Source organism: Notolepis coatsorum (genome assembly GCF_963971535.1).
Source record: "Notolepis coatsorum genome assembly, chromosome: 5".
Taxonomy (NCBI): domain Eukaryota; kingdom Metazoa; phylum Chordata; class Actinopteri; order Aulopiformes; family Paralepididae; genus Notolepis; species Notolepis coatsorum.
In genome coordinates, this window is record NC_140169.1 from 112,976,961 (window position 1) to 113,002,426 (window position 25,466).

Genomic DNA, 25,466 nt, shown 5'->3' on the forward strand with positions numbered 1-25,466 from the left:
TTCAGCGCTGGGTCCTGTCCAGATTCCTGCAGCATATGGGCTCACTTTCCGCCTGATCACACTGCAATCAACAGCAACCAAGCACGTTGGAAGTAGTGATCATGACACCATGAGCCACCACTGTGTAATTCAAGTTGTCTTGTCATGTCTTCCCGACTTCCCCCATTTGAGATGATGTTATGCTCACAAACAGCCCAGGGCATTTCCAACTTCATAGTTTGGGGAACCCCCTCGGAACACAACTGAGTACGTTTAGACTGAGGTGGACATTTTTACAAGCCGGGTGGTAATTTGTATGTCTTCACTGTCCTTAGTTGTACAGTTCTACTGGGAGTTAATCGAGCTGACAGGTCAGGCCTGTGTTCATAATCCCTGATGCTATGAATAGACTATTTGTTGCAATGGACCACTGCATAGGTGAGACACATTCTTATCCAGATCCTTATTGGAGGGAGGGAGAGAAATAATCTGCTAAACATTTAGAAAGTTGGATCTTACATCTGAAGTGCACTGCCCTCCTGTGGCGACAGCATTTTAAAATGAGCAGAGGTTTTCTCACATTTTCTCCTCCCTCCTCCCTTTCCCTAGCTCTCACACGCGTCTCGTGCGCGCGCAGAACGAGAGAGAGAGGGGGGAGGGGGAGAGAGGGGGGGGGGAGAGAGAGAGAGTACTAACAGTCTTCCTATTGTAATGGGAAATGCAGACAGCAAAATAGGTGTCGCGTCTGGTCTGGGTGCGATGGTGACCCACATCCTAATACACACACACCCCCCATGAAGCGCTTCATTACGTCAGCTTCTATAATGACCCATGAGATCAGAGCCATTTTTATGCCCCCCTGGACAATAAAGTCTTACAAAATGTTATGTGACAAAATTATAAGCCATGACGGGGACCAAAAGGAAAGACATTTTATCTGGATTTTTAAATCAAGTCAAAGCAAGTCATATTTATTTGTATAGCTCAAAATCACATTATATGTCTCAATGGGCTTCACAGGCCCACAAAGCCCCTGGCTAAACCACAAAAAGGGAAAAACCTTGAAAAAAGGGAAGAAACCTTAGATGGCCAATTCAATGAGAGATCCCCCAACTAGAAAATAGCGTTTTTATTTTATTTTACATAACAGTCAGGAGCCAGCTTCTCATCAAGATCCCGTCATGTGTGGTTTTATAGGGAGGGCGAGTGTTCAATTGTATTTTCATGCTACATTCTTGAATATTTTTTCACAACTTTATCACTCAAATAATATTTGCATTATTTATGAAACAATGCCAAAAGAAGACACGAGCACGTGAAACCAGTATCATCTCCACTATTCTATGTAAGTATTAATTGTGCTCCCCTACTAAACAATACAATGGTATGACCGACTCCCCGCCGCTAGCTGTTTTTGTACCCTCTGCTACAGAACAGATACCACTGCACACTACTACTGTAGGCTCCGGAAGATGCTTCTACACAGAATCAAAACAATTAAACGAGGAACAAGAAGTCCGAAAAAAAACTTTGGCCTATGCCCAAACTCGGAGGCACTGAAATTCAAGTAACTTCCCCGTAGTTTTGACGTTGCGTACATTCTTTTATCTCACTACTACTGTCTGCTGGCCCCGAACCCGTTCTGTTACAGCAGCTACGCCAGGCTGATGAATTCACCGAAACAGGACGAAGACGATGTGCCCCTCAAAGACCCGGTGAAATACGGCGAGCTGGTCATTCTGGGGTAAGTAAACGTATATAAATAACATAGTAGTAGTAGACTAGTATTTATAAGGGTACTCCATCACTACAATAAACCAGGCAGAAGGATGATGACGTGTGAGTTCGGCAGGTTTTGTTCCCCTCTGCTCTTATTCAAAATATAAAAAAAAATAATCAGTGTTTTCCCAATAGCAAGCCTGATAATACAGTAACAATAAGTGTGCGATGTGTTCATTGGAACATATTTTATTTGGTAGGCAAACGTCTCAGGTCGGTGTATGACTGATGATGGTGTGGCAACGTTATACAAAGTAACTTTGTATCGGAAATGATAACCTATTATCTTTGGCTACACGGCGAAATATGTATATTTTCTTCATTTTAAGATGTGTTTGTAATATGCGAACGTTTGAGCACCTTGTGATGTGGTATAGCCATAGTAAATCGGGCTACTACGGATGAAGCCTTTTTTTCTTCAATGGAGGTCTGAGTGGGAGTAAAATCAGCACTCGATTGCTCAGACTGAAAAATCCCTATGATGTCATACTATTCTGGATCTGTGATCCCAGAAAGTGGGACACAGGATGATACTCCAATGTCTGAGCAAAATGTCTGGTGCTACTACACCACATCAGTGTTAATAGAAAGGCTTTTTCATCCGTTATTACCAAATGACAAAACACTGCAACCTAAACGACCAACCATGCCCTGCATAAGAACACCCCCCACACACACTAGCAGACAGGATGTGCTGATGACAGCTACCGGCTGGCACTGTATTTCCACCTCTGTATCCCTAGACAGTCTCTGCAGGGCCCAGTAATGCCACAGCAAAGCTGCACACACACACATACACACACAGAGAGACTTGTATAGACCTCCATCCTGCTCTGCAGAGCTTCCTGTGTTTGCCAAAGATAAGTGACCTCATGGCCTAATCTCTTCCCCTCTTGCCCCCGGCGGGCTGGACATGGTGCGAGGAGGATGCTGCAGTTTGTGTCTCAATACCAAACACGGCTCTGTCCCTCCTCCTCATCTTCCTCGTCCTGCAGTGTCGATCGCAACGGCAGTTATCCCTCCCATTGCACCCTTTTGAAGGAAGCGATGATTCAGAGACCAGGGCACACTATTGAGCATAGGCACAGTCATGACGAAGTTCCGCTTTTCCGTGCTTCATGTGGGGAGGTCGAGGCTTGTCATCAGCATGGCATGTTTTCTATACTGACCCGACATCCCATACCAGCAACCACGTGTAACAAGTCAGAAATCAAAGCACAGTGACTTGATCTTCCGGATGTTTGGCACGCAGACAGATGTTAGATCTCTCTAATGGTGAAAGATTGATTAGGCCTATATTGTTTAATTTTACCTGGTGACTCCTAACTAATGGCTGGTGTCTATACTGTTCAGTAGTACTGTAACCATTTTCTGGGCTCCAAAGTTTCAGTAGTAATAATTATCGTTGAATAAGAAGCTTCACTGTTCCCACGCGGACGTTTCAGTTTAGTTTAGTTTATTCGGATCCCCATTAGCCATTGCCACAGACATAGGCTACTATTACTGGGGTCCACTAATGCTAGTGCGATGGGTAAGTGAAAGCTATGGGGTGGATTTAGGTTTTCTGAATGTTCTTCTTGTAATATCCATGTCTAAGAAGAACTGATTTTCAAAATGAATGTTAGATTGTTATTTATATTTATGCAATTTCTTGTGCTGATGTAATAGTAACATTTTGGGTGCGATTAAAGGAAAGGAAACACAACCTAAATTAAAGGATACATAGCATTCAAATAGTGATTTTGATATTGATTACTATGGCAGTGATTGCGGGTTTGGAGCATGCAGGTCGGCCCTACTGTCCAGTGAAATTAATGGATTGGATTGGTAACTCTGTATCGTCTTAAGGTGAAGTACTCAGAATCGGTATTGGTAGTAGTGAGAAAGCATTGCATCCTATGGCGTCTGGATGCCATCTTCGTTACTTAGGCAACATTCAGACTGCTGGTGAAAGTGGCCCAAATCAGATTTTTATTTGCTCATATGTGACTCACATCTGATTTTTTTCACAACAGTGAACAGCACAAATCACATGATGGAATCTGATCTTTTCAATTCTGATTTGGGCCACTTTCATATGTGGTCCTAAATTAGATACAGGCCTGTTTTTTTTTTGCAATGTGACCTCAGCCTGAACAGTCATGTTGGAAGATCATGTGACTTTTACATAACGTCACTTGTGAATTAGCTGGCCTCCACTGCACATCGACTTCAGTCAGTGTCCCCCATGTTTATGTCCATCTTCTTTATTGTTAATTTGCGCATGCAGGTCAGTTCAGGAGCGTGACCAGTTCACACTGGAATCTGATATTGGCCACATTAAAACAAACAAAAAATAACGATAACAGTGAACAGCCAAACAAAAAAATCAGACTTGAGCACTAAGGCTTGCATTGTGAACCGAGCCAAAGTCCCTGTTGAAATCCTTGCTAATGTTGTTCATTTGGCACTGAAGTGCTAGCGCCAGGCTAGAGGGCTTGTGTGGTTTCTAACTTTCTATCTCTGGATTAAACACTATAACAACTGGAATCCCATCCAAAATCATATGATCCTATATATAGGCCATTGTGACGCAGAGGGTTGCGTCTTCCTGTTTCCAAACACAGAAGGAAAGGGGGAAAACAGCTGGAAACATCAGCATAAAGATTCCTCCGCAGTGAAGGTTGCATTTAATTCCCATCGTGTGATAGAAGCGAGGGTCAACTCTGATCACTGTTAATGCCCCTTTACACATGGCCCCAGAGATGGGGTTTTGTTTCCCAATGGTTTGAAAAGAGCAGGAATTGGAAGTCATTCGTCCTCACGCCATGTCCTGTATCATTCATATGATAGCGTTCACGGGAGAGTTTGGAATTGGTGCAGAATTTCTTTTGTTGAGATGGAGGAGCAGGCAATCAAAACAAATCACTATGTTAATAATGTTCTCTGATGAACGTTGACTTCTTAGAGAAGTAGTACTTTTTCAAGTATTAACTGTATCCCCAAAAAAGACATGGGATATCCAAATCAACTATATTCAACAACAAAAGACATGGGATATCCAAATCAACTATATTCAACAACAAAAGACATGGGATATCCAAATCAACTATATTCAACAACAAAAGACATGGGATATCCAAATCAACTATATTCAACAACAAAAGACATGGGATATCTAAATCAACTATATTCAACAACAAAAGACATGGGATATCTAAATCAACTATATTCAACAACAAAAGACATGGGATATCTAAATCAACTATATTCAACAACAAAAGACATGGGATATCCAAATCAACTATATTCAACAACAAAAGACATGGGATATCTAAATCAACTATATTCAACAACAAAAGACATGGGATATCTAAATCAACGATATTCAACAACAAAAGACATGGGATATCTAAATCAACGATATTCAACAACAAAAGACATGGGATATCCAAATCAACTATATTCAACAGCGAAAGGCAGCATTTGAAACACAGATGCTTACAAATACCAGTCGATGAAAAAGTCAGCCGATTTGATTCCATATGAATGTGTAGGATCCGTCAGAAAAAGTGGCCTCTGCACCGTCAGAGCCACCGCTACGGAGGGAATTGTGTTTCCCGTTATTTCGATTTCACCCTGAAGGGTATTGCCGTGTGGAGAGAGAACCGGTCTGCATCATAACTAGGCTCCTATCAGCATCAGATCAGTCATATTTTCCTGGCCTACATATACCAGGCTGCCAGCACGGTTATGATTCTCCATCTGTCTGCCGTCATGACCACATGCTGTTTTTCGGGGTCGTTGTCTGCCTCAGTGCAGTGCATGTGATCTTCAGCAGTCGCTGCCCCGTAGTTAGCCAGGACACTAGGACTGGGCGGTTAAACAAGTTTCCATTTCAATTACGATTTTGGCTTCCCAACGATAATGAAAACAGGATAATCAAGATAAAACTATTATTGTGCCACATGCCGAGTTGCTCTCATTTAGTCTTAGTGTTGTAAATGCAGCGTATCCCTCCTACGCCGCCCACCACGAGCCCAAACAGTAGTTTCAGCTATTGTTTTTTTTTGTATTATCTTTTTCCCCCTCCTTTTTCCGTTTTTCTCCCATCCCAATGTTAGTTGTTATGCCAATTCCCAATCCCCTTCCTGGTCGTTGCACACTCTACCCCCTACCGTCGGTCTGAGAGGGCGGAGACTATCACATGCTTCCTCCAACACATGTGTAGCCAGCCCACCGCTTCTTTTCACCTGGCAGCGCGGACTCTCACTGGGGGAGTGTAACGTGTGGAAGGATCACACTACCTCCCCCAGATCCTTCCCTCGCTGTGCAGGCGCCCCTACCTAACTGTAGGAGTCGCTGTTTACAACGACCAGGACCCACCCCACCGGCTTTCCCACCCGCTGACACTGCCAATTGTGTCAGTATGGACGGCCGACCAAGCCGGAGGTACCGCAGCTGGATTCGATCCCGCTGTCTCTGCGGTGGTAGACAGACGCTTAGTCCGCTGCGCTACCCGGCCGCCTTCAGCTATTGTTATTAGTTATTTTGAAACGTCTTTGGTAACTAAGTAGAAGATGACAGAAAAGCAAGCTTTGGTCGAGAAGAAAGGTAAAACAAATTTGTCTTCATATGATGTTCTCAAATCAATGAGTAATCATGCTTAATAATCGTTATTAGGATCTTTGCCATAATGGAGCAGCAGACACTGTCACTGTGTGTTCCGCCCAGGCCCGGCCCGGCATTGGCTCAGCTCACTTCTGCCTCTCCCTCTCTCTCTCTCTCTTACACACACCCTCCCTTGTTCTCTCTGCCTATTTATCTCTCACACACCTCTTTATCTCACTTACTACTCCCACCCTGTCTCTCTCTGTCGCATTCCTCCAGTCTTTTTTCCCAGTCCCCACCCACCCGGCCTGCCCAGTGCTGTGCTGACTCTCAGGAACACGGGCCTCCTCAGTGGTTCGCCTCCTCAACGAAAATAAACCCTGTGTCGGGTGGCAGAATAAGGAGTGAATATTTCATATACTGTGTATCGCCGTGTGCGTGCACATGCGTGATGCAGGTCAGAGCTGCCCAAGCAAATTGTACTGTAGTCAGCTGCTCTCTCTCTCCCTCTCCTACTGTTCTTTCTCCTAAACGTCCTCTTCAGTTGTCAGTTCCTTCTTTCCATCACTTCCCTCCACCAGCCACATTAGTCTCTCTCTCTCTCTCTCTCTCTCTCTCTCTCTCTCTCTCTCTCTCTCTCTCTCTCTCTCTCTCTCTCCAGTCTCCTTCCACCAGCTACCCTTTTCTCACACCTCTGACCTTTGCTCTTCTCTGTCTCTTTCCTTGTCAAGTTCCACTGCACCATGCCCCCTCCAGTCCCCCCAGAGCCTTTTCACTGCACCATGCCCCCCCCCCCCCCCCCCAGGGCTAGAAACTTTACTCCCAAAAGTTTGGAGCACCAGCAAAAAAGTAGGACCACCAACAATATATATGTAATCAGGGTCTGAAATTAACTTTTTTACTTTTTGACTGATGGGAAAAATCGACCCGCCAAGCATATTTCTTTTTGTCAAAAAAAAAAAACGCATTTTTGTGTCACACTCGCATATATGTAAAATGTTTTTTTTTTATGATCCACTTTTTCTCCCATTTTTCTATATTTTCTTCCATCCCAATTTCGTATCATCCAATTCAACCCTCCCCTGTCACGAACGCTGTTTCTTGCCTCCCACAAGCCGGCTGCAATGTGGACTAAGTCATACATAGCACAAGTCCCCTCCGGTACTTGAGGTAACAGCAGTCGCATCTTTTCACCTCAAGTTCAAGTTCTTTAATAGTTGTCATACAGAAGTACAGAATACTTTCATACAAAATGCTTCTTACTGTTACGCTCCAGAGACTGTGCTAGACAAGATAGTATCAAATAACATAATAACATAATATAGCATGAATTTAGAAGAAGAAAAATGAGGTCACAGTGTTCGGTATAGACATATGTACAATGTTCTGAGTTACCATATAATATACAATACACAATACTATGCAGTGTACTAATGTACAGTACTATCTAGTGCAAAGCAGAAATGGGATGAGGTACAATTTTAGGTACAATTTACAGTAAGGTGTACGAGTTGTAGTGCAATCCTTCATCCATAAATATAAAGTGTGGGGAGTGGGTGCTACAGTGTGTTTGTTTAAAGTGGGTGTGTGCTATAAAGTGTGTGGAGTGGGTGCTACAGTGTGTTTGTTTAAAGTGAGTGTGTGCGTGTGGATGTGTGTGCTATGTGCGTTTGGTGGTTGTTGTTGTGTAGTGTTCATTCATTGTTCGTTTAGCAGCCTGATGGCCTGGGGATAGAAGCTTCTTCTGAGTCTTTCTGTGCTCGCCTTGAGACTCCGGTATCGCTTGCCTGACCGCAGCAGTTCAAAGAGGCAGTTGTTCGGGTGACTGGAGTCTTTAATGATTCTCTTAGCCTTGCCCTTGCAACGCTTGTAGTAAATGTTCTGGAGGGTGGGGAGCCCCCCTCCAATTGTGCGTTCGGCTGAACGTGTCACTCTTTGTAGTCTGCTTCGGTCTTGTGCAGTGCTATTCCCAAACCAGGAGGTGATGTTGCCGGTCAAGATGCTCTCTATTGTACATGAGTAGAAGTTCTTAAGGATCTTCTGGCTGACTTGGAACTTCCTTAGGCGCCTGAGGAAGTAGAGGCGTTGTCGTGCCTTCTTCACAACACTGTCAATGTGTGTGGTCCATGTCAAGTCCTCGGATATGTAGGCTCCGAGGTACTTAAAGCTGTTGACTCTCTCAACCGGTGCCCCGTCGATGCTGAGGGGGCTGTAGTCCTTGACCCCCGACCTCCTGAAGTCCACAATCATCTCCTTTGTTTTGCTGACATTCAGGGAGAGGCTGTTTTCCTGGCACCATCCCGCCAGGACCTTGACCTCTTCCAGGTAGGCCCTCTCGTCGTTGGCAGAGATCAGGCCCACCACCACTGTGTCGTCAGCAAATTTGATGATTGTATTGCTACTCCGCTGAGCCACACAGTCGTGTGTGTACAGGGAGTAGAGGAGGGGACTCAGAACACAGCCCTGGGGGGCCCCTATGTTGAGGGTGATGGATGAGGAGGTGCAGTTGCCTGCTCTCACCACCTGGGGTCTGCCAGTCAGGAAGTCCAAGACCCACTGGCAGAGGTCATAGCCCAAGCCCAGGTCCCTGAGCTTGGCTATGAGTATGGAGGGGACTATGGTATTGAATGCCGAGCTGTAGTCGATGAATAGCATTCTCACATAGTTCCCCTGCCTCTTGTCCAGGTGTGATGCTGCTGTGTGCAGCACATGGGATATGGCGTCCTCCGTGGACCTGTTGGGGCGGTATGCAAATTGCAGGGGGTCCATGTTGATGGGGAGGGAGGAGCAGATGTAGCCCTTTACTAGCTTCTCAAAGCACTTCATGGCTATGGAGGTGAGAGCTACAGGGCGGTAGTCGTTGAGGCAAGCAGGCTTGGATTTTTTGGGTACAGGGATAATAGTGGACTTCTTCAGGCAGGTGGGGATGACAGCCTGTTCTAAGGACAGGTTAAATATGTCAGTGAATACTGGGGCCAGTTGGTCGGCACAGACTTTTAGGACGCGGCCGGGGATGCCGTCCGGACCTGCTGCCTTCCTGATATTCACTTTTTTAAAGGTCCGCCTCACCTCATGCTCTGTTACCCTGAACACTGCGCCTCCATCAGCAGCCGGCCCCCCCCCCCCCCCCCCCCCCATTGCCGAGGCTTGTGAGCTGGTGTTGTTATTACCAGCATCAAACCTCGCATAGAAGGTATTGAGGTCATTTGCTAAGGAGATGTCACTGTTCAGTTTGAGGGAGGCGCCTTTGTAGTCTGTCATCGTTTTGAGCCCCTGCCACATAGCTCTAGAGTCAGCTTGTTCAAACTGGAGTTCAATTTTATCCCTGTAGCGCCGTTTGGCCTCTGACACTGTCCTCCTTACGTTGTATCGCGCCACCTTGTGGTCATTCATGTTGCCTGCCACTAGGCCGTCGTTGTATGCTTTGGTGCGCTCTCTCAGAGCTTCACGGACGGATTTGTCTACCCAGGGTTTTTGATTTGGGTAAACTTTCATTTTGGTAGTGGAGATTGTTTCTTTCACCCTAGTACAAACATAGTCCAGCACTGTCTCCGTGTAGACATTAATGTTATCTGTGTCGCGGAACACATTCCAGTCTGTGTAGTGAAACACTGACCGGATCGTCTCCTCTGACGTCAAATCCCATTTCTGCACCTCTCGCGAGACTACGGGAGTACTTTTAATTCTCTGTTTGTACTTTGGTGAAAGAAAGATGGACGCGTGATCTGATTTACCAAAGCCACTATCAGAATGAGCCTTGTAGCCACCTTTAAATTGCGTGTAACAGTGATCTAGGATGTTACCGCCTCTGGTGTTGCAAGTCACATGCTGATAGAAGTCAGGCAATACCTTTCTCAGATTGGCGCTATTGAAATCACCCAGAACCAAAATGGCGGCGTTAACGTTCGCCACTTGTATTCTATTTACCTCGTTGTGGAGTCTGGAGAGCGCAACCTTGTTGCTGGCTTGCGGTGGAATATACACTCCGATCAGGACGATCGCCATTAACTCCCTCGGGAGGAAGAAACGACGACACTTGATGGTTATATATTCCAGTTCTGGGGAGCAGTGGTTGGATAATTCCTTCACGTTAGTTGGATCGCTCCAATTTTTGTTAAACATGAAGGCAATACCTCCTCCACGTTGTTTACCGGACTCTGATGACCGATCCTTGCGATGGATAAAGAAGTGATCTGCTGGTTGAATTGCGTGGTCTGGAACCTCCGGTGTGAGCCATGTTTCGGTGAAGCAGAGGACGTTGCAGTCCCTAACGTCTCTTTGATATTGAATCCTTGCTCGGATGTCATCCAGTTTATTGTCAATTGATTGTACATTGGCTAGCAATATACTGGGCAGTGGTGTACGGTGGCGTCTGGATCTCAGCCTGTTACGGATCCCAGCCCTCTTTCCTCGTCGTCTGGGTACTCTTTTCCTGGGATCTAGGAACAAAGGATCTGGTCCTAATCTCCGGAGAATTTCTTCAGGCCATTGATGCGGTTCGGAAAGCTGGTCCAGTGAGTAATCCAGTTGGTAGTTTCCCGTAATCCAATGTCTATGAGTGACTGACGGTCATATACATTAAATGCACCAACAGTTGGTACGAACAAAACTCTAAAAACTATAAATATTAACAAAAGTAAACACAGTCTCGACGGAGCGAACAGAAAGGCAGCCGGTCGGAGCAGCGCCATCGCAGCTCTATCTCTCAGTGTCGAGGAGTAACGCGTGGGAGGCTCATGCTGCCCCCGACACTTCCTGATTCTACTGCGCAGGCGCACCAACCGACTTGTAGGAGTCGCTTGTTCACAACGTTCGATCCCCACCCTTCAGTTTTCCCTCCCCGTAATACGGCCAATGTGTATTACTGCGGACGACCAGCTAAACTGAAAACAATGTGGAGAGCTGGATTCGAACACGCGAATCCTAGCGTCTCCACACTGGTGGCGAGTGCCTTGCCCACTACACCACCTAGCCACCACCACCACCTAACTCAAAACATACTGTACATATGACACATATATATAACGTTTAGAAACAGCGGCAGTCTTTCAAGTGTATTTAAACTAAAGGTATGTGCTTGTTTGTCAGGTATATGTAGTACACTACAAAGATCAGTACAGTACCGGTAGTGCAGGAATACTTGCATGATTGACAGCCTTTATGGTGGTTGTATTCCATTGGATGTCCTTTTCTGTACAGTTGCACATTGCTGTACTCCACCCAGTAAGTATGGGCGTTTTTCGTTATTTGTCATGTTTTCAAACTCTCTTTGTTTGGGTGTTTGCAATTCATGGGAAGTATATGTCTCTGATATCTTGGTACAGTGGGCAGGTTGTTAGAAAGTTTAGCTCAGTTTCCACCTCTGCTCTGACAAAATGGGGGACCCTGATGGAAACAAGACAAACGTCTTTCTCAGGTCTGCATCCCCTTAACAATTGTATGTATTGAGCCGTACTGTATTGTACCCATTCTGCAATCTGTTAAATAAAGTTTTCATTCATTCATTCATTCACATGGCTGTTAGCCTAGCCACAGAGGGTCTTGAGGAGAGGCTCCGATTTAATCCGGGAAACACAGACATGATGCAGCCAATGTGACAATGGCTCTGTTCATGGTCACAAATGGATTCCAGCTTCATTGATTTACTACCGATGACAAACGTGTTGTTTTTGTTTTTGACATACTTGCGGCACACGGAACAACTAATCGCTACAGCCCAGCATCATACTGTAGCCAGTCTCTTGAAACACCGCTATCTCCAACCATTCCTCTCGAAACTTTCTTTTGTTAGGTGATCCCGCTCTCGCTGCCACGGTGTGTTTTCTTTTTAGCGGTCGGCTTACTCCTTACATAGTTCCACATATTTGTAACCCATTTAACGTTATTACGCTAATGTTAGCTAATCGTTATAACAGCTAACGATGGGCAGTCAGGACAGAAGAGTAGCGGATGTGACGTCGGTAAACAAGCCACAAGGCCCATCTATCGTAAGACCAAAACACACAGCAGTTTTAATTATTTTACATGACTATTTTGTTACCCGCCACATGGCGGACAGACCACGAAAGGGAGTGATTGAAGGCTAATCTTAACCAATCTAAAATCAGCATTAAAGGTAAGAATGTCAAGCTCACGTTTGATTGGTTAGAAAGAATGGTCACTGTCAACTCACAAGGCACATACTGAGTGTACAAACTAGCGAATGTACGTTCGGGAGGGTGGGAGGAATAATTATTTGCACTCGCACAAATGCTCCCAATTATATTTGGAGGTCGCACAGACTAAATTTCGGGAGCATATGCGACTAAAACGGTCGCAAAAACGGATCGTTACTCAGTGATGGGTGACTGAACACCGAAAATGTAGGACTCAGAATCAGAGTTGGACGTGAAAAAGTGGCTTCAGTGTAATAGGGCTGAACAATGAATTGACATTTTATTGAAATCGTTATGTGGTCTTAGTGCAATACCCGAATTGCAGGAGGTGCAATATTTGTGTTAAATATGTGTTAAAAAAATACTATTTTAAACGGAGTATTGTGGCGCTGCAGAGATGTCCTGGCCTACAAATCCTATTCTACAGACGTAAACAGATGAAAGCATCTGTTTGGTACATTTTTATATGTTTTTCAATAGAAATGAGACTAGTGATTCAAAAATGATCCTTCCCTCTCATATTGTGAATCATTTTTTTTTTTTTTTTTGATCCACTTTTTCTCCATTTTCTATATTTTTCTCCCATCCCAATTTCGTATCATCCAATTCAACCCTCCCCTGTCACGAACGCTGTTTCTTGCCTCCCACAAGCCGGCTGCAGTGAGGACTAAGTCATACATAGCACAAGTCCCCTCCGGTACTTGAGGTAACAGCAGTCGCATCTTTTCACCTGCGCAGCTCGACCTCTCAGTGTCGAGGAGTAACGCGTGGGAGGCTCACGCTGCCCCCGACACCTCCTGATTCTACTGCGCAGGCGCACCAACCGACTTGTAGGAGTCGCTTGTTCACAACGTTCGATCCCCACCCTTCAGTTTTTCCCTCCCCGTAATACGGCCAATGTGTATTACTGCGGACGACCAGCCAAACTGAAAAACAATGTGGAGAGCTGGATTCGAACACGCGAATCCTAGCGTCTCCACACTGGTGGCGAGTGCCTTAGACCACTACGCCACCTAGCCGCCCTCATATTGTGAATCATATCGCATTTGTAATATCAGTCAAAGTGATCGCAGTCAGATATTTCTTCCAAATTGTTCAGCCTTATTTTGGTGCGTCCCTGCTTTTCACCTCTCGTCTTCTCCCAGGACCTGCTCCCTACCTGCCAGCTCTGATCCATTCAAAGCTGTGACATGCCGAGACATGGATTGGATACCCGGCAGGCCGTTTTGTACGCAATCTTGGCCTCCCTGTGTAGGAGTTTTGATATGGGAACGCTTCAACTCACAAGCCATGCGTAGCGTGCGTACGAGTCATATGACATCACCGGTGAGCCTAGGTCAGAGTTACAGTACGTTCCGTCAGCCCTCCCTGACGACCAGGCCTGCTGCTGCCTGTCTGCTGCACTCATCTGGCCTGTGGTTTCAGCTGAACCAACATGTCAACAAACTACGGTAGTCGGACACACACATAGACACAGACACACACTCACAGACACACACACACACAAACGTTTGGACCTTCATTCGTTACGTTGGCATTCGAATTTTTATTAATGGATTCGAACCTCCCTTTTTAATTTAATTTTCTTTTTCCATTTCCGTTTTTATTTATTTTACACGAAAAATATCTATCAGAATATCACAGTACTATGTTGTGTTTACAATAATTCGAAAGTCACGCGCGAACACACTACAGGACAAAAACAGTCTAGTCGAGATGAGGAGGGGTCACCGTCAGGAAATGAAAATCATGCAAAAAAGAGAGTTGAGTGACTCACACGCACCCATCTTATTTCATAATACAACGTTTCTACTACTCCACAATAGATTTGCATAATTTCAAAGTAATGCTTTTTTTCATCCATTATATAATAAAAAAATATTTATTATCTTTTTCCCCCTTCTTTTTCCGTTTTTCTCCCATCCTAATGTTAGTCGTTATGCCAATTCCCACTCCCCTTCCTGGTCGTTGCACACTCTACCCCCTACCGTCGGTCTGGGAGGGCGGAGACTATCACATGCTTCCTCCGACACATGTGTAGCCAGCCCACCGCTTCTTTTCACCTGGCAGTGCGGACTCTCACTGGCAGAGTGTAACGTGTGGAAGGTCACACTACCTCCCCCAGATCCTTCCCTTGCTGTGCAGGCGCCCCGACCGAACTGTAGGAGTCGCTGTTTACAACGACCAGGACCCACCCACGACGGCTTCCCACCCTCTAACACTGCCAATTGTGTTAGTATGGACGGTCGGCCGAGCCGGAGGCACCACAGCCTAGGGCTGGGCGATATGGAAAAAAATCATATCGCGATAACGATATGATAATTTTATTTTATTTCTCGATATCGATAATTATCGAATTGTTATAAGTATAATTTTTTTTTTTTTTTTTTTTTAACAACAGATGTATGTTTATTTTGCAGCAATTCTTTGTCATTGCCGCCATCTTTAGTGTTACATCCCCTCACACTCAATCAGCACTAATTGGCTAATTGGCAGCCCTCACCTGCCTGCACAGTGACACAGGAGTGAGCTCCTGGTACATAACACCTCCCCCACCAAACTGGTTGCCCCAGAGGCAACCACCACACAACAACCCATAAACAAAAAGAAAAAAAAAAACTGTGACCCATTAGTTGTCAGGGCCACTACCACAACAGCGATAGCGGGTCGGCCCCTGTCGAACACGACCACCAACCGTGTTGTATGCTCCCTTTCAACAGGCCGCTCCACCGATACCGATCTGTCAAAAACAGACTGCAAACCAAAATCAACCCGAGAACTGCGCTCAACAGAACAGAACACAGCACAACAAAAACCATAGATCACTGATACCACCACCGCGCCCATATCCATCCCACCTGGCACTGGCAGTTCAGGACACTGCAAACCGTGAACATCCAGAGTAGGATGTACCGCCTCAGGTACAGCCCCAGCGTACCGGGAACATGGCAGTACGACAGTCACAAAAACGTCTGGAACACCATCTAAAATGGCGTCACCCAAAATAACCTTGTCCTGATCAAAATCAAAATGGCTGCCACTCAACAGACCAGGTCGCGAAGGCGGCTCCTGCTCCACAGGACACAGGTAACTAGGTTGACCATCACACCTAGTGCATGGCAGAGAATCAGTGTGGACATGTGGATCAATGTCAGAATCATCAACTGACATACTGGGACCATCCCTGCCCACAAGTGAAACATTAGGGACAATAGAGCTACTGTGGGAAGGCTGGCAGCCTAAGTCAGGCTTAGTAGCCTCTCCAACTAGAACGGTGTCACATGAAACAACAGCACCTCTCATAGCATCCTTCCCACACTCCTCCTCCAATTCGTTCGTGGCCTCAGCCACCATACAGGCTGGGAAGACCCTGAGACACTGCGCTGCCATACCATCTCCTGCCACATGCTTCTCCGGCACGCATGTCAACTCTGATTTCACCACCGGGCCTAACACAAAGCCACAATCAAGAGAATCATTATGCAGAGGTAGATCCACAGTGTGCTTTCCAAAATTCTCAACAGGTACACATTTTAATTCAACAAAGAATGTGTCACTAAGTGTAATGTCCCAAGTCGAAGTATCAACAACATCACTTTTGTCCTTTGACATTTCCCGAGCCACAGCACACACAGGAAACACTCCTGGATGTTTCTGTGCCAGCTCATTAGGGACCTCAGAAACCACAGGAATGGGAGTTACAACCGGAGTAGCCAACACTTTGTCACCAGTCAAATCATTCCCTAGAATGAAGGACACCCCCTTTATGGGAATGTGAGAACATACCCCCACAACAACATTGCCTGATACTAAGGGAGAATTGAGCGTGACCTCATGCAAAGGTGCAACCACAAATCCACCCCCAAAGCCCCGAACAACGACACCGGAATACAAAGAAGAGTTTTCTGAAAACGGCAAAACCCCCTCCAGAATGAGGGACTGAAAAGCACCGGTATCTCTCCAAATTGTTATAGCCTGTTTGGACTCTAGTGCATTAGTCAGGGAAACAAATCCATTCATCATAAACCTTGAGGAACCCTCGAGCTCTTTGTCCACACGTTTGATACTTCCCCCATCCCCATCTAACGTTGGTTTCTACCAGAGCCACGGTTCTGAAATTTTTCTGCTCAAGCACCGGGCACCCAGCAACGATATGACCAGGTTCTTTACAGTAGAAACAGATAATCCCTTCTGGGAATGCACCAGCAGAACCACCCCGCCTAGGAGGTGAAGTTAACTGACCAGCAGACACAGGTTTTGGGAAACGGCCCCCCTGAACAGGACGCCTATCCCCGGACTCAACACGGTAGTCCTCCAAAAACACGGACTTGTGTGTCAACACAAACTCATCAGCGAAGACAGCGGCGTCGCCTATCTTCGATACCTTACGCTCATTTAGATGTGTGGAAACGGTATCAGGAACACATCTTTTAAATTCCTCTAGGAGAATCAACTGCCTAAGCTTCTCTCTTAAACTCTGCCTTCTGAGAAGTGCACCACCTGTCAAACAGGTTCTCCTTCTCCCTTCCAAATTCAACATAAGACTGCCCCTCCGACCTGCGATAACCCCTAAAACGCTGACGATAGGCCTCGGGGACCAACTCATAAGCCCTCAAAATGGAAGCTTTAACCAGCTCATAATCAGCGCTTTGTTCAAGGGACAGAGCAGTGTAGGCTTCTTGTGCCCTACCAACTAAAACACATTGCAGCAGCAGTGTCCAGGCGGTATCAGGCCACTTCAATGTGGTTGCCACCCGTTCAAAAAGGGGAAAATATCTTTCCACGTCTTTCTCAAAAAATGGTGGCACCATCCTAATATTCCTGCCTACATCAAACCCGGAACGTGACTCTGGATGCAGAGCACCCGCCTGCAAGGCAGCATGCTTATATTCAAGCTCCTTCTGTGCACGCTCGTGCTCCAGCAACATTTGTTTCTCCTTAAGCTCACGCTCCTTAAGCTCATGCTCAAGCTCACGCTCCTCTCTCCTCTCTCTCTCCTTAAGCTCACGCTCCTCTCTCCTCTCCTCACGCTCCCGCTCTAGCTGCCTTTCCTTAAACTCCAACTCCCTAATCCTCCACTCACCCTCTGCACCAGATAATAGCGGAGACACGTCAGACAAAGGAGGCTCCTCCACCCTCGCCACAAGCACCTGCTCTCTAATGAGTAACACCCTTAAAGCACTCAAGGCAGTTGGCTTCAAACGTTTCTCACTTGCAGCAAGCTCTACCCCGTAGTGTACAGCAAGTTCTAGAAGTTGTTCTTTGGAAAACTTCTCCAACATGTCATGAGACGGGCGATCAACAAAGTCCTTGATGGAAACCATCGTCACTGTACCAGCCACCACAAGCTACACACTTTACCTCACAGTCACGAAGAACCACTAACGAACCACGAAGACCCCCCTAACGAACCACTGAAGAACCACGAAGAACCACTGAAGAACCATGAAGAACCACTGAAGAACCACTGAAGAATGCTAAATGCCAATAATAACAACCAGAAGGGAACGCGGTGGAAATGTGAGCTCTACGGAGCGCACCTTTCTAGGTTGCAAAAAAATAAATAAAAATAAAAATAAAACACACCCACCCTAAATAGACGTGTCATACACACAGGGTGTTAGGTGCTACCAGGTATGCTCACCAAACACTCAAACAAACAAAATAAATCCAACAAACAATTCCAAACAGGTGCGCCTTCTAACCTGATATGACTACATATGCTTCTACGTCTAAACTGCAGTCAAAACTGGCCCACCACATGTCTACCCTAAGAAACACTAAATCAAGCCCTACCACACTACCTGTGTTTTCTGGCCGCCCTAATCTACCTACCCTTAAACTAATGCCCTGTAGACCTAACCATCTTCAACCACACCTGCTACCAGTCAAAGATCATACTTGACCATCCACCCGTCCAGTACATGATACGGTACCAGACAAGCAGATGGTGCTAATCCCTTCCCTGACTGCCCCAGGAGTATGTGGTGCACAGGACGCTAACCAACAACCAGAAAATAATGTCCCTATCTACATGTGGTGCCCACTAAACTATATATTTTAACAGCATAAGTAGTCACATCAAATTACAAACAAATACGGCATACTCACCTGTTTGATGAAATGGCTCAAGCCCCCACGTTACACCATATGTAACGAACACCACCCAAACCATAATACCATGACACCCCGTGTAACACAAAAAAAAACCACCAAACAAATTTCTAGGGGTAAAATATCCCGGACGAGCGCCCAACTGTTACGACCCTGGCTCATGGGCACGCAACCTATGTGCAAACCAACACCAAAACCCTGTGCTCTAACTCAAAGTGCTACTATATCAAGGAACTATTAATGTAAATGTAAACTAATGTACTAATGTAAACCCAACGGACAAGGACTGGAAGAACCTGACAGCTCTTTCTCTAAGCACAGACTCTGCATGTGTGTTACTAGGGCTGGCTTTAAAGCTCCCAGCAGGTAACCAATCAGCACTAATTGGCTAATTGGCAGCCCTCACCTGCCTGCACAGTGACACAGGAGTGATCAGCTCCTGGTACATAACACCCCCCCAGAGCCTTTCTACTGTACCATGCCCCCAGAGCCTTTCTGCTGTACCATGCCCCCCAGAGCCTTTCTACTGTACCATGCCCCCCAGAGCCTTTCTACTGTACCATGCCCCCCAGAGCCTTTCTTTCTTTATTTTCTGGTATCCCTTCCCACTTTATCCAATCAGGAGAGAGAACCCTAGATATTTTTACTTATTTCAAGAAATCTTGCCAAGCCAAATTTGCTTACTGCACTGGTAGATTTGTTTTACTTGTTTCAAGGACACATTTGCTTAAAGGAACACGCCAACTTTTTGGGAAATTTGCTTATTTGCCATCTACCCTGGAGTTAGACAAGCAGATACATACACTTTTCTTCTCTGTGCATGCATTAGGCTTAGGGAACAGCTGCACCGTTAGCCTAGCTTAGCGTCATTCACTGGAAGCAGGTGTGCCAGTGTGTAGTTCCTAACAGTCACGAAATACACTCCAAATACAACTCCAAAACTTTCCTGTAAACATTTTGTGACCTGTGTATTTACCACGTGGAGAAATAAAAAGTAATATAATAATTAGACATTTTTGTTTTCTAAGCAGATATATACTCTGAAATGTATTTTGCCAAACCTGCAAACCTGCTGCCTGGGCGACAGGGCTTTTGAGGTGATGAAATGACTGCGCCCAGGCAGCAGTGGTTCAGCAAAAAAATATAAAAGTATATCTGCTTAGAAAGCGAAAATGTCAAAAAAAAGAATTTGGGGAAATACACAGGTCACAAAATGTTTACAGGAACGTTTTGCACCTACTTCCAGTCAACTCGTTTTTATTTCTTATTTTTGGTCAGACCATTTTTTCTCTCTCCTGAAGTGGGAGCATGATACCAGAAAATCTATTTTCTGTTTACTGCAGAGCGGAGGGACTGAGAGACTCATGTTACTGACCAAAACACTCTATATCAGTGATGGCTGTGTAGGAATGTAGAGCTATTATTTCAACATGTAGACCACTTATTTTAACAAACAAAAACCTCCTACGGCACCCTTTTAAGTCGAGAGGTACTTCAGTCTTAACATGCTGATAGAGAGATCCTGATATAGGCTAGTTCTGGAAGAGGACAAAAAGAACAGGAAAAAAGGTGGACCCTGTCGCCCGGTGAAGTGATTCTATTTGGAGGCAGAGTTAATGTCCCTCACAAAGGCCCAGTCCCACTGGGCAGCCAATGAATAGTTCTTAATAGGTGCCGTGTGCCACTGATTGGCTAAAGGCTAAAACCAGTATACAGCTTTCTCTGTGAACTCCAACCATGACAAGGCAGTTCCACTCGTATTCACTGGGAAATGGAGGACGGATTATGATGAAGTCTATTTTCTTTTCTGGCCGGATCCCCCATCAGAGAGGAAACACTGGCTTAGTCGTACGGACGCCCATCAAAAACAACAGAAGCCAGAGATAATCATCTTTACAGAGAGAATCTGGAAATTGAATGTTTAAAACTAGTTCACGGATCACGCTCGTGCCACACACTGAGCTCAAGACAAATGTCCATTTCTGAACCTCTGAATCTTAAGTAGACTGGTTGCCTAAGGCTATATGTTAATAGAGAAATAGTGTGGAGGAGTGACATTGAAGCCCACTTCATTGCATTGGCGTTGCAGTGTTAGAAAAGACTAAAAGAGGATCCACTATAGCTCAGCCCGCTACTGTGAGTGAGCTTGAAGTGGCAGCTGAGTGAGTGCAGTTCAAGTGGTGTTTGTCTGTCTGGGTGGGTTGAGGTTCAGCAGGTGTACGTGGCTCGAGCACAAGGACGTCCCTGAGTGGGAAGCGTGGCGTGTGAAGTGCAATTAAAATGAGAGAGAGTGAGAGAAAGAGAGTGAGAGAGAGAGAGAGCGCTAACAGTCTTAGAGAGATGCTAAGCAGGCCTTTAGTGGAGAATAATTTGGAGAATACTAAGCAGCCAGTGGTGGGGTTGGGTACCGTTCACATTTGAACCGGTACCAGACTACCAGTACCAGCTCCTGGAATTCAGTATCGTCACCCAACGGTACCTTTTTCCGGTACTTAACTCTCTCTGTTTTAACATTTATTTTTATTCTAGTTGTACAAATAAGTCCAAAGTTCTTATTGTCAACATTGCTATTTATTTAGAACATTTTGTAATTTATTGTTGTAACACACACCACACAAAATAAATTGCATGATCATTCATGTATTATGTTTTTACACATTTAAATATCAACATTATCTGGCCATCCTCAGTAAATATTATCAAACTGACCTTGTCTGGTCTTTCCAAAGACCCAAGAGATGGGACAGTAATATATAATATTTGTGGAAAAGGCTCCCTCTTGTCTAGTATATTACACTCTTACTAAACAAGTAAAGGTACCGATTGATCTAGCGTGAATCGGTACTCGGTAGTACCGATGTAATTCGGTCGTTACCCTTAAAACTACATTGTTCGGTATCCAACCCTAGCCAGTGGCTGTCTTAGTCTTTAGTGCTGTAGTACATCAATTAACATTTATTTGGATAAATACTAGTGCAGGTCTATTGGCTAATTTGGTTGACTAATATTAATAACCTATACGCAGGGGTGCCCAACCTTTTTTGAACCAAGATCTACTTTTAAATTTGCCACCTAGTCGATGCTACCAGCCCAAATTTGACCTATTCTCGGCTAGTATTAGTAGTAATAGTAGATTAATAATGGCATATAATATTTTCTGTCATGTGCATATTGAATGGTTATATATAATAAAATATGATATTTTATATATCATTGTAACGGTGTAGTGTAGGAACTACAAGAATGACAAGATTCTAACGGAATTGTTTCTGTATACACATTTATAAAACGATCAAGGCATATTTAGCCATTTTTATGCGTTCACATGCGCTTTTCAAGAATAAACAAAAACGAGACTTAATGGGAAGGGTGTGCTTGTACATTTGAACATAGTTCCATGATACGTGGCTGCGTTGTGCTGAGAAAGAGGCGCAGATCCGCTTCTACTCTGAGGCGAGATCTGTATTTATTTTGTATTAATGTCAGAGCCGAGAATCCCGCTTCACAGAGGTATGTTGACGCAAACGGGACAAGCTTTTTCAGCGCAGCATTACACAGCACTGGGTAGTCATTCCGGACTGATATCCAGAACTTTGCGAGGGCCTGTCCAGTGAACTTGACTTTCAGTAGCTCGTCACACGAAAGATCGATCAACGCCTCCTGCTCAGACAGAGGGAGGCCTGTTGCGAGCGTCATGCGCAATGAACGGATCTTGGATCCAGTTGTTCAAATTGTCCGTGCTCTTTCTTTCGGAGAAATAATTCCGAAATTGATCAATGAGCCCTTCTATGTGGCTACAGATGATGGGCTTCAAATCATTAAATACGGGCTCTGCTTACGTTTTTTCCACAACTTGGCTCTTAACATCGTCCGACATGCAGTCAATTCTTCTTGAAATAGTGTCAGCTGACAGCAGTATTGTATGGAGCTGCTCTGCAACACTTTGTCCACAAAGGACAGAAACCACATATTTGGTACATGGCAACCAAAAGCTCTCTGCAAGCGTGTGGGGTTTCCCAGTCTTTGCGATCCAATTGGCAACAATAAACAAAGCATGTAGTCCTTTTTCGTTGACGGTTGTTGCCGTTTTCAGCACAGTTTTCTCTGCTCTAAAACCATAGTTGCGAGTGTCCAGGTTAAATGAATCAAATCAGCTTTATATGCTTGGCCTGGAAAGTCCCCCCCCCCCCTGGAAGTGCTTTAGTTACGAGACAGTGTCGATCACAAATATCTGAGTACACATTGACTCACAGTCGATATACCTGCGCAGGGCTGTCACGCACGCTCGCGCATGCACGTCGTGTGTATTGAGCCGTACTGTATTGTACCCATTCTGCAATCTGTTAATAAAATGTGCATTCAATCAATCACCGTGCAGATTGATTGATTGAATGAAAGTTTTATTAACAGATTGCAGAATGGGTACAATACAGTACAGCTCAATACACACAATTGTTAAAGGGATGCAGACCAGAGAAAGATTTTCGGGGTCCCCCATTTTCAATTCATAATGAATTGTAAGTAAGGGTGCAACTTGCTCCGTGCAATCCATTCTTTGTGGATCTAGCCCACGTGTCTGAGACAAGTTGGATAAGAAATGCTAAAGTTATTGCAGTTACACACTAGGGGTGTAACGGTACACAAAAACCACAGTTCGGTACGTACCTCGGTTTTGAAGTCACGGTTCGGTACAGGTTTTCGGGTACAGTGGGGGAAAGTTTGGCTTACCATGTTCCACTCAGGGGTGATGTAGTGTGCTGTAACTAATTGTACTTGTAGGGCTGTCAATGAATATTCTATATTGAAATTAATAATCGACTTGTAAAGAAAAAATAAATAATAATTATTATATTAGATTGTGAAAGAAATAGCCCCGGTGGGCGGTCGTTATTGGTTAACATACCGTTGTATTCGTTCGGTACGGTACGATACACACTGAAACGGTTCAGTACGGATACGTGTACCTTTACACCCCTATTACACACACATTTTAATACTTTATTTGGTTCCACAAATTATATTACATAAACAGGGAATCAAATGTATCGGGGCCAAGCAGCACTGAACACTTAAGGGTACACATAGCACCTCCTTCTCCACGTGGCTAAGCTGCCAATAATAGCTGAGACAGAGCAATATTTGGCAATTTGTTTGGCTTTTCTTTTAGACATTGCAGCAATTCTCAGACCGGTCATGGTGCATTTGTATACATGGCCAAGACTTCCGAATACAAGTACACTATATCTACACCTATACCCAAGGTCAGCCATCACACTGAGCAGTGGTTGGTATTTGATACACACACACACACACACACACACACACACACACACACACACACACACACACACACACACACACACACACACACACACACACACACACACACACACACACACACACACACACACACACACACACACACACACACACACACACACACACACACACACACACACACACACACACACACACACACACACAGGGAACAAAATAAGTACCAGCCAACCGCCAATGGCTGGTAAAAAATCTGCCTGGCTGGTAGTTTTTAAAATCTACCAGCCAAATGGCTGGTAAGTCAAAAAGTTAAGTTTGTTCCCTGAGAGCAGAGCTACACAGCAGTGCGCCTATTTTGCGAGCCGAAATAAGTCTGTGGTTTTTTCTTCTTCTCACAACGGGTCAAATGCATCTAACATGCATTGCATCGTCGCCATTCCTTTATGCCCACATCGCCCGAAATGAACGTTATGTTAGCGTAAGCTAACAAGCTAATCCTGATCAGCGGCAGAGCCATAGAGAACAGCAGACAGTGTGGACTGGGGAAAGGGAAATGGGGGGGGGGGGCACTCTCCCTTGTGTGCGTGCGTTTGGAAAGACGATGAAGTCACTAGTCAGGACTCAGGAGAGGAGTATATTGTAGTAAACTGAGGATTACTGAGGATGCACAGATAATGTTGATATTCAAATATAAAAAGGTTTCGAGAGGAGTGGAAGTTTGAAGACAGACTAGACTACAATATGATGCGGGGGTGGTGAGTTGAAACAGTGGGTGTGTCCCCGACCCCACTTCTATGTTTCAATAAATTATTTGCATTTAAAACTATTAACGCTGACTCATTCCTTCAGTCCACTCAAAATTATGCTAATATTCCTTATGTTGTTTATGATATTAATTGAAAATAGCATATGAGAGTATTATATAGTAATAATAACACATGGCGATATACTAAAAAGCTATTTTAAATTTTTGGCTGGTAAAAAATCTGCCTGGCTGGTAGTTTTTAAAATCTACCAGCCAAATGGCTGGTAAGTCAAAAAGTTAATTTTGTTCCCTGCACACACACACACACACACACACACACACACACACACACACACACACACACACACACACACACACACACACACACACACACACACACACACACAATACAATGATTACAATACCCCCTTGCACTTTGCTTGCAAACATACAATTATTTAGCACAGTATTCTTACACAGTAAAAGTTCAAACCTTTATTTTTAGCTGCGACTAGCAGCTCTATAGGTCACTCCGTCGGTTGGTTCGTCCACTAAAATGTCCCCACCCTCTAGAGGCCACAGGTTTCTCCCTCTTCAGGAGGCTGAAATTGGACATGGCGGTCAAGTGTGTGTGTGTTTGTGTGTTTGTAAAAGGGGACGGGGCAATGGGAGTGGCCTATTGCATCAAGGTCGTGGTATTGTGAATTTGCACTTGATTATTTAAGACTCTGAGAATCAATTGAGAGAGATCCTCATTTTCAATGATGCCAAGCACGAACAGAGACATCAAACATACAGTCAATGAGCAAAACAGTTAAGAATCGTAC

At 44.9% G+C, this 25,466-nt stretch overlaps 1 protein-coding gene across 1 annotated transcript in view; it reads left to right on the plus strand.

Moving 5' to 3' along the window:
* The first annotated feature begins 1,428 nt into the window (after positions 1 to 1,428).
* The window catches only part of LOC311228962 (E3 ubiquitin-protein ligase pellino homolog 2), a 38,494-nt gene continuing 14,456 nt past the window's right edge, over positions 1,429 to 25,466 (plus strand). Inside the window, exon 1 of the mRNA XM_084314931.1 lies at positions 1,429 to 1,723. Coding sequence (XP_084171057.1) covers positions 1,647 to 1,723 — 77 coding nt within the window. The 5' untranslated portion in view covers positions 1,429 to 1,646. The remainder of the gene's footprint in view (positions 1,724 to 25,466) is intronic.